Below are 11,055 nucleotides of genomic sequence, written 5' to 3'. Positions count from 1 at the left end.
GTGCCGCACGTGCCGGTGACAGCTTCGGTTTCCCAACGATCCGACGCCGGGAAGCATGCCCTCAAAAGCGACAGGAAAGGAGCAGGTGAAACCGCCATCGCCAGTAATCAGCCGTTTTGCACTCGGCGTGTCACAACTGTGTACTTAATAAACATGTCCGCCTGGCCGACCCCGGATCCTTTGTGGCATTTGGAGGGGTTTTCATTTAAAGTTAACTTACTACTCGTAAGGGTCGCTGCTATTTATGCGACGAAAATTCAACCAATCCCTTGCCTTTTGTATGGCCACTGTATTGTAGTTGGTAGGTTGGATAAGCTTCGCTTGAATTTTACAAAGCGACAAACCTGTCCCATTCCTAGTTATTGGCCACCGATATCCATGTATGGTTATGTTCCTAGTGACTTCTTGCCATAGAGAAGCTATGGCATTGCTACTTGGAAAGGAAACTCAGTGGATGTGTTTGGAACGGTGCATAAGCAATTTGTCTACAAAGCGTCCATCAAATGGTTTCGTAATGTGATTTGCTGCCACCGAAGGATGACGCGAACAGAACGACTGCATGACGAACAATGAGCTGGGCTGGGGCATGGACTGTTGTCTGTCGAAGAAAGTTGATATCTTATAAATAATTTCAAAACGTTAAAAAGCAAAATGTAGCATTAATAATGTATGATAATTATAGCTTTTCAACACAGGTTTCTTCTAAACATTCATATGCTACACGTGACAAAACCAGAGAATCTTTAGATTTCACTTAAATTTTCAATAAAAAACCAAATGCGTCGATGCATTTCCCAACGGGTTTGATGCACTTTTTTTCGATACTCAAAACTGCATCTTCACGCCCTTTCCAAACTAAACGTTTTGCCAAAAACTGAAAACCCGAAATTACACACAACTAAGCACAACGGTCAACACGCACCGCACACTCTAAAGTGTATCGAAGCGCATTCTTTCTTTCGCATTCGCTCGCTCGCAGTTCAACGTACGCGCGTTAGAAGCAGTTCCCGCTCGGTGCAAGTTTAATTGGATGCTGCACATGGATTTCACGCTCCGGTAGTTTCGAACCTGCACAAAAACCCTTCGGCATCCGAGCGGAGTGCCTCGATGGAGAACGCATTGCGTGCTGCGTAATCACTTCACTTGCTTCTGAAAATTAGCCCAAAAATTGGGTAGGTTGAATGTTATTGTTGTAACTAAGGCAAACCTTGCGTGTCTTCTGGTCAGATCCTGCCTTCCTCTCCTTTGAGGTTTTGCTTTGAGACTGATGACCATTCGGGCTCTGTCTTGCAACATATCTGTGGGAATATTTGAGCAGCCTGATGAAGAACGCTTCCTTTGCGATTGTTTATGTTTCGCTTGCAGTTATCCTTGCCCGAAAACAGCAACGAACGCTTGCGTTAGGGGTGCAACGAACTTTTCTGCAGCGTAGCAAACATCTCCATTCTAATTGGGAAACGAAACGGCTAGGCTTACGGTTGAGCTGAGTCCATTTATGGCGCACCGAAGATGAAGGATTTTAAATCGCTTGACTGTTCCAAAGTTGCGCAAGGCGGCGAAATCGTGACGTATAAAGGAATTGGAAGAAAAAGTTAGGGATCCACAATCATAAGCGAGATGATGTACAGATAATTTACTACAAAGTACTTTTACTGGAGTTGTATTTGTGTGTGTGTGTTTGTTTGTGAAGGATTTTATGCATTTAAATAAAAATTGCGTTCGTAACATTTATGCTGATGAATATTCATGCCACCGCGGTGATGGTTCACCTTGATGAGTTGGTGAAAGAAAGGTGACGTTTTAGGGTCACATTATAACGTTTTAGCCCACCCTGTGCTGCTGGCGCAGAAAAGCACAGTTTTTGGTGATTTTCTAAAAGTGGAACAACACGCCACGGCTAATGGAACACATTACGCTCCGGGGACACTACTAACAATCGGTAATTTACATTCAAATGAAATTGTTGTACATTTTCTTGAACTACACGGTAGACGTGTGAGTAGCTAGTCTCGTAAACTTTTGACAGCAAACACGCTGTGTGGTGGTGGACAGGTTGCGACAAAATATGGTAATCATGCAAAGCTACCTGCCAGCCACACTCGTATAACAGTTATGACAGATCGGTAGTGCTCAATTAATTTGTACTATTTGTGAATCCAACGATGTCGCTTTCTCCAACAAATGAGCCGAAATCGTTCCTTCCTTTCGAACATATGCACACAACATCGTCCGCTTTTATGTTGCATCTGGTGGAAAAATAAATCTTCCCTGAATGCTCTGTACCCCGGCTACTGTTCACGGAGCTCCCGAAGCTCCGACCGGAAGCCCTACGAAAAGTTCGTCCGGAGCAGCGGGTTTGGGTACAGCAGTTGCAGACAAACCTAGTCGTGGGTGCATTCAGTGCAGCACACAAAGCTGCAATTTGGAAAAATGGACCCCTGCTTCCTTTCGTGGTGCATCGATCGTGACTCCTGGGTCCGGTTCGGTACACAGGACGTTGCCCGCTCGAGGAAGAGTCGTGGTTTGCTGTGGCTTCCAGGGAATGGAACGAAGCGGCTGCCTTCGCGTAGGGTTAATCACGACTTTGCTAACGGCCTGACAAATGACCAGCACCGGCCACGGAATAGGGCCGCCGTGTAAGGGTTGTACACGTTCCGAGAAAATTATTAGAAGCCCTATAATAGTGGCCGAGCTGGCCGGCATTGGCCACCTCACCATGGTGAGACGTGTGCACGAATGCAGCGGGCCAACCATTTTCACCGGAATGCAATCAATCTGCGCTTCGGTGCAGCTCGGGCACTGGTACGTGAACCGGTGTAAGGTCAAGATATGAGATGCAGTTCCGCGGGTCCAAGACATCGGGTGCTTCGGATCGGAAGCTCCAAAGTACAATTAGTACTTCCTGCCGGTGCCAGTACCGTTTCACCTACGGGGGTAACGTCCATTGGGTGTGTACGTGTTTGGAATGAAATGCAGCATATAGTGTTCGATTTTATGCAAATACTGTGCTAACATCCGGCCGGTTGGATGGGAGCTCGGGACGATTTATACTACGCAAATTATGTATGCATAAATCTCTCCCGATCGGATCTAGATTAAATCGGTCGAAAACCTGGCCGGGACGGCTAGAGCTGATCTTGATAGGCAAAGCTATGAGCGTGACCTATGGAAAGACAATGATTATCATACTAATAAGCTACTTGTTACTTCATGGTTGTGAGCAGAAAGCTTCCCTTTTCATGGTTGGATCGCACGCTGAGACGCTTCGCTTTGATACATTGAAAAGAAAATGCCGAGCATCTTGACAACCAGAAGAAGACATAACGTGTATTCTATTCGTTCATATGTCTAGCATGTCTTACCGTCGTCCCCCAAAAGTAAACTAAAAATCATCAAAAAGCTTTTAATAAATGGATTCCAATTATTGCATGCAATCTTTCGACACCAAAGTTCAGACATCCGCAGAACAATATTCGTAACGTCTCATTTCTCATCCTTTCAAAAGCTGCGGCTGAAATGGCAGCACTCGACCTAATGAACGGCGTGGTCAATGATAAGTGGAATTGATTCATAAATTGAAACATCCTCCACTATGGATCACTTCTTAATCATGCCATTAACAATTTTCAAAAGCCTCTGGAATCTTTCGATGCATCCCATAGTTCCAGAACCCAGCATTAACTCATCAACAGGAAAAACGATATTTAGTCTGTTTCGAAGCGGAATAAAGCATCCAGCGTCTGGGATGCCACGAAATCGGTGAAACCTGTGAGGTAGAGGCATGAAATTAATAGCAAGCAATAATTCAACCGTTCGCGACGGCGGTGACGCTGACGACCGGGAATGCATCATATCCATGGATATTACGCTGTAATCGGTCTCGGAAAGTCACAGCGATGGAACCAAAGGTTGAGAAATAAAACAAACCGATACCGCACACCGAAGCGGAACGAAAGAAGCGTTCGATATAAAGTGAAACTACGTGAGGAAGCTTATCGCGTCGGGTTTGGCGGTGTTGGATCATTTTGTTTTATTTTTGCTGTCCTTTCTTCGGTGCCTTCGGCATTGAAATCCTTCAAAAATCGAATACTTATACCTGTATGGCCGTTCCCGGTGGAAGGACAAACATGTATTCACGCGAGGACACCTTATGCCGGCGGGTAAGGCCATTTTTCTTCCATCCTTCCTACCGGGTACGTTGCGTGCCAGTTTGATGCCGGGCACATTAATCTTGCGGTGGATTTGTCCTGCGGATGATGCATGTGACGGATGGGTTTTGCTGCCGATTGCTTGTTTGACTGAGCGGAGGTTAAGAAATGTCTTCATTTTCGGTATGATTTGGGAAGATGGTTCAATGTGGTGCTTTGTTCATGAGCTTCTGAGTAGCTGGTGAGCAAGTGTGCGGGAGCTTAGTTTCTAAAATGCCCTAGCTCAGACGATCTAGAGAGGATTATAAAAATTGCTACAAATAAGTCATTGATCAATTATATTACATTACATAATAAGACAAAGTCAAAGTTCCGTACACAGGACCAATTTAATCGTTCCAGATATTAAGAGTACTTCTATTAAAGATATCTATTGAAAATTACTGAGGTATTTTTCTTAGTATACTATTGAGACATACGCTGAAGTTACATTTTCTAAACTGTACGACAATCAGATGGACCTCAAAGGTAAGCATAACTCCAAGGTAGCATATCTGTCTTAATGAGACCATTACGGAGTCACTGAGGACTTTCTTGATGCGTTCACCGTTCTTTACCGCCACAAGTAGGCTAATCAATTTTACCGGCACCCAAATCTTCCCACCGATTCGGAAACATACACCCATTCCTAATGACACACTTCCCAGAAGTACCGTCACCGAACGAGATAGTGTTGTTGTTTTCCACAGCGTCTCTCAACCACCGATTTCCGTTCCCCTATCGCATCAACTGCTGCTGCTGCTGGTATCACCGTCATCGTAAAGATAAAACCTAACTTTTAACACTTCCACCATCGGCTCCGGTCGTGGCCGTCCCGGTCGTTTGCAGAGGGTGCCGCCTCATCAACACCTTTCCTGCCGGGGCAATCGAGAAAAACGGTATCATGTCGTCCGTTTCCAGCGTTTCCTCTTTGTTGTCGTAGGCCGGTTTCAGCCGGGACTGCCAGTTGCCCGGAGTAAAATTAATGTCCAACAGAACTAATACCGCCTCCCTCCGTTTCGGGAAGGGAAGACCGCACTCCAGAGTGTCTGTGTTTGTTTTCTCGTAATTCCCGAGAGTTAAGACACCAAATCGGAACGGAACCAGCAACACGAGACCTATCCACCTTTTGGATGATCATCTTCTCGGCGAAGAGGAATGCGAATGGGTCTCCATCTTAAAGGTGATTCCGGAGATCGCTCGCACACAGGCGCACACCCGGTCGAACGCTGGGAAACATCACCCAGGGACGCCGTCGTGAGACCGGAGCACCGCGATAAGGAAGCTATTTCTGGTTTTAATTTACGAACATGTCACCTACCTTTGCCAGCGCGCTCAGCGGTTGTGGCGAGAATTGTCGGCGATTGTGCGTTGATCTTCTCGCGTTCCGTGGCAGCAGCTTCGTGACTTTGGATCGGCCGGCCGGTCGGCTGGCTGCTGGTGCGATTAGAATAAAATTAAGTGATCAACCCATGAACCCGAGAAGCCATCTATGTGCTAATAATGTCGCCTTTGCTTGGGTTGTGCCGAGAAGCGACGGCACGGACTGTGACGTGCGACATAAAGATCTTCAAGCGGACTGTCTTTCGGTCATCTCGTTCTTCGCTGCTGTAGCACGAGGAGAGGCTGATGAACGCATACCGGTGAGCGTCTCTGCTCGGACCATAAATCTTCGCCTGTTTGGCAAATTGGACTTAATTAGCGAACTCGAGATGTTTGGCACGTTTCGGGTCCGTTGCGGTTGTGATACATATTTTTGTGTTTAAAAGTTTACCATTTTTTGTGTGTTCTCGCTGTTTTCTTCCCGGGTTCGTTCTCCGAACCACTGGCACTAGCAGCGAAATTAAATTGCTCAACGGTTGTGGCTGCAGATCGCAGCACTTGATCACTTCATCTTTGGTTTTTATGAATCTTCTTCACTGGGATTAACGCTGCTTCGGAAAACTCGAGAAACTAATGTTTTATATTTCTAAAAATTTCCTTCAGAAGTTCACTTCTGGAAGCTATACAAACACCTCACCCCGTCCTTTACCATAGCATTCCCACGATCCTTTGATTCAACGCACTGTGTCCGCTCGTTCGCAAGGGTCCCAGCAATATAATTAATCGATTGCAATTTGTTACCGTCCGATTGAGCTGCGATACTCGTTGACGGGTTTTTGTCATCGGGCTTTTGTGCCCTTTCACCATCTCGTCGCATTAGATTTTCCGGCTGGACATGGTCCGGCTTAAAGCCGACCTAACGCGACCTTAAAAATGACTTCGTTGATCGTACGAAATCAATCTCGATCACGGGAAGGAATTCTTCGTAGATACAAAGATTGACCAAAGTGTGACGTTTTATGTCAGAAAAAATGTTCAAACATTTGATTTATAAATTGTAGGATTAAAGTGGAAGGCAGAATATTGGAGAGCATAATATTCTTAGACCGGGAATGAATTAAACTCATTTAATAAAATATGTACATGAAAATGGCATGTCTTGTGTACTTTATCTTTCAGTGAACAAAGAATCGACAAGTGTTGCATGTTTTTGCCCTTGTACAATAATTCTCACAACCCCTGCTGTTTTCACCAACACTTGCTCAAAAGTTAGCCCCATCTCAGTTCCCCGTTTGAATTATTCATATTTATTTACGAGTGATGTTTTGTTTTCCCTCCACCATACTTAACGAATTAGCGCGTATTAATTAGATATATCGTTAACAGGGCCTTGCACAAACAAAACCGAAACCGAAAAACGGTTCGAAAAACGCTTCCCGTTGTCAACACGGTGCCACCGAAAGCTCGACGAATTTATCGTCCTTCATTGACTATTCATATTTTGTACCAGTGCTTGTTTGTCCTTTCTTTCGATCTTGGATTCTTGACGTGTGTATGTGTGTCGTTGCTGTTTGTCTTGTTGAGATGCCGGAAGCGAGGTACCATCGACATGGAAGCAGCTGTTCAATGGTGACCAATGTCCTTTCCTTCCGGACGCACACAAACCCACCGAGACAATCGATGATGGAATTGAAATTCGACTTTATCTCTCTTACCTGTTTTGTGCCATTGAGTTATGTCCGCAATACCCGCACGGATGGTTTTAATCCAATTAAAATAAAAAGCAAATGTTTTGCCCAACGAGTCAATAGCAATGTGATCCGCCTAACCGTCCCAAGCACGTGCGTTTCGCGAGAATCGTTTTTTTCGGAAATCGGTTTCATATCAAAGCAACCCTAGCACTCAACGTTGTGCTTAAAGTCACAATAACTGCGCTGCTTATTGTACGCCGTACCGTTTGGACATTTCAGCTCCTGAGGTTTGTTGAATCCATTGCACACGATGTACCGCTCGCAGTTGGTCGGATGGGCTAACTTGTGGCCATTCTTCTTACCATGGCACAGCAAAGACAGTATATTGCTTGGAACCGGGCCTCCGACGATGGGATTGGCCGGAGCAAACGTACAGGAAACTATATCGGCCGGATCGCACAGGATACGGTTGCTGTCGAACAGTGTACCGGCTGGACACTCGAGCCGAAGTGGGCCAGCCTTGGTACACTGGAAGAAAGATTTGCAACCCGTGGTGTCCAGCCGAATCGCACCTGCTGATGCGCCCAGACAGACACTGCTGCTCGGCACTAGCTGCGACCGATCAGCCACCATCGGGGTGTACTCTGGTCCGAATGGTTCCAAGGGATCCAGGTTCAAGTTCACATCGTTTTCAGTACAAAATGCTTTGTAGCCACAGGCAGCTGAATCCACATCGAAGTACATATTATCGGGACAGGAGAACAGTACCGGACGACCGGAACGACACATGTAGAACTCACTGCAGTTTGCCGGATTTCCCGTTATTGTACCGGGCGCCTTACGTTCACAAATCTGAAGGGCGTCAAATTTTGGTTGAGATATCGCTCACCTCTTTGAAATCACCAAGCAGACACTTTTACCTTAAATCCATGAAGCTGACAAACGCCTCCTAGGGCCAGAAGCACAACCAGTAGCTTCATTTTCGTTCGAGAATTGACCGGGGACTGACGCTACCAGGAACGTAAGTTGCGTAGAGAAACAAACGATGTAAAATATCTTAAGTGATTGCAGGCATGTTTTATAAAATTCCCACATGCGATATCTTCACATCTACACGCAGTGTGTCGCCTGATAAGTGATATCAGTTTGCCAGGGCGCGCCTCCATTGATTCCACGCAATACTTCGCGATACGGAAGTTGGAAAGATATCTATGGGTAGTGTTGAAGGCGACACGAAATGCGCGTCAAATGATAACAATTTTACCTCGAAGTTTGAGTTTTGCATGTGGTCCATTTTTGGACCGTTTTCTTTGTTTCATGGTTCTTAGAAAGAGCGGTTGTTCCGTTTTTGTTTTGTTTCTAATCGATCGTTCTAATTGATCTAATTTGGGATAATTTAGGGAACAGGGTTGGCTTTCTGAGAAATAATACCTTAACGGACGAAAGCTTGGATTGGGAATAACCAGCCCTAATCGAATTCTGGAAGGGTTTTCGGAATGGCAACCTACATTCGGAAGCCATTTCCTACAAAGCGCCTCCAGAGATCTCCTGGCACCACCGCAGTGAACGATTCGCTAAGCTCGTTCGAATCATCCACCCATGCATCCAATCCGTGAGACCGAGCTCCACATTTCTCGATCTTTGATCTGCGTGGATCGATCAATCAGACATGCGATTCGATTTCCGGCGGTTCCATGGTGCCGCCATATTGCGAGAGTTTTGCACCCGATCGCAAAACGATCGAAAGACCTTGCATCACGAAACGGCCCAACACTGTATAGCCTATAATTTTCCTTACCCTCACATCCACGGAAAACAGAAACTCTGAGACTCCGAGGCAGTCGGGGCCAGGATGCAGCAAAACCCACGGACAGGCTCGGATAAACATGTAGATAATTGCAATTTGCTACCGTTTGAGGCACGCGGGTTCGCATGTTGGTAGCCGCACATTACGTGACCCGCAATCGGCTACTGTTGCGGGCATTTCCATCGTACCATCCGCACGGTTGAACTTCAGCGAACCAATCAACAGCTTTCAAACAGTTGCACGGTGCTGCACTTTTCCGCAACCCGAGGACAGAAGAAATTCCAGGGTAGGTGCCGAACATCAATCACGCACAAGCCACCCCCCGAGGGGAGGATGACTCGAGGTTGACCATCCGAGATTCAGAGACACCCTCAACCAACTATTTCTCCGGGAACTCGAACACGCATACGCTCAAATCAAAGCACTCCGGGCGCATCAGGCAGGATCCCTCTCTAAAAACAAGGTCAACTCATGATGAAAAAAATTTCGACAGTCGTCACCCATACCTGGGCACCATAGTGGATGAATGTGTCGCCAGAACCCGATCAGTGGTTGCACACTGTCAATGTGTTTGCCTCGCTGACATATTTTAGTGCATGATGCTGGCGCGGAGGGAGAAATAATCTGCAATTTAAACGCAACCCGAAAACATCCGCCGGGTGTCGTGAGGGAATGCATTTCGGTGTTCGTGATTTGGAGAGGACACAGCGTGAGCGAGAGAGAGAGAGAGAGAGAGAATAAGATAATAAAACCGTGTGACAGAGGAGGTAAAAAATAAAACGACGACCGAATGGAGTGTAGCGCAAACAAAGCAACCCTGAACTTGCGGTGCACCCTTTGCACAAATGCATGAGCCAATTGCGCATGACGCACGGTAGATGATCTGGCAAGTCGTCAATCCGGGATTGGAGTTGAGCTCGAGCGAACAACAGCATCAGTAGCAAGAGCAGCAGCAGCAGCAGCAGCAGCAGCAGGAGCCACGGCGTAATTGGCAGCGGTCAATTATCGGTGCAATTGGGAGCGAATAATTATGCTAATAAGACGTTGTGAAATATCAGCAAGCAAAACTCGTTCCGATCGTTCGATTTGGCACACATGCGGGATGAGGAAACGAACGGTACGAATGCTACGGAGGGAAGTGTGTTTTTTATATATTATGCTGTGGGGAGTTTTATTTTATTTTTTAAGCGCATGGGGAGATTTCATTTCTCACCAACAAAACATTGCCAAGCGGTGGTGTCGTTGGAATTAAGTTTTTTATGATGTTCAACCATACCAATATGTCTGAAGGATAAGGATTTTAATTTGGAGTTCGTGATCGTACGACAGGTAACACGCTACGCCGTCCCTAACATTGTTTCAGTCAAAGTCGATGGGTGTTCTGGCGGTATGTAAACAACCTCAAGAAGCTGAGGACTCCTGCTGCTTGAACTAATCAGCCATAAGTTAATAAATATCGATTTTATATGCGTTCCGTGCGATGAACTGCACCCAATTCCGGTGATGAAGGCATGAGAAACCCGCATTTGAATATCCATTCAATAAATAAGAAGTTCCATTGAACTTTGCTTGGGTAGTATGTCAGAAAGGCAACAAACCAATATTTGTTCTGACCAGTCATCAAAAGGGGAATGGCTGGAAGGCCCGTGATTAAGCTTTGCACGGTTGGAATACACAGAGATCCACGCTCCTGCGACGCCCAAGGATCTCTTTTTCAGTTCCATAGTGCACCTGATTTTCTGAGGAGTCGTTTCGTTTCATCAAGCCCACCGAATCGCTATACAAGTCATAACACATCGCACTCCGCTATCTCCAGCCCTCCCACTGTCCATCCACAACCCGGAACTGTTTCGTACGGAAGGTCCATAAAAACAACCAATAAGCCGTAATTTATTTGTTGGCTTTCGTTCCAATCATCATCGTAGCTCATAAAAGCTTAATGTGGGCCGGGAGCTGTGCTGAGCTGAACTCGCATGGCGATTAATACCCACCGTTTGGGATTGGCACTTCGAGCTGCTCGCTCGTACAAAACCCCATCGCTACATCA

At 46.1% G+C, this 11,055-nt stretch overlaps 1 protein-coding gene across 1 annotated transcript; it reads right to left on the bottom strand.

Annotated features, from left to right (window-relative positions):
- Window positions 1-7,405: 7,405 nt before the first annotated feature.
- Window positions 7,406-8,181, bottom strand: LOC128297585 (protein obstructor-E-like). The gene is made up of 2 exons (XM_053033257.1): window positions 8,122-8,181; window positions 7,406-8,053 (listed from the first exon to the last, which is right to left on the bottom strand). The coding sequence occupies exons 1-2, from the start codon at window positions 8,179-8,181 to the stop codon at window positions 7,406-7,408; spliced, it is 708 nt and encodes a 235-aa protein (XP_052889217.1).
- Window positions 8,182-11,055: the final 2,874 nt, after the last annotated feature.

Source organism: Anopheles moucheti, chromosome 2 (genome assembly GCF_943734755.1).
Source record: "Anopheles moucheti chromosome 2, idAnoMoucSN_F20_07, whole genome shotgun sequence".
Classification (NCBI taxonomy): Eukaryota; Metazoa; Arthropoda; class Insecta; order Diptera; family Culicidae; genus Anopheles; species Anopheles moucheti.
The sequence above is the reverse complement of the archived record's forward strand: the minus strand, read 5'-3'. Positions and strand labels throughout refer to the sequence as shown.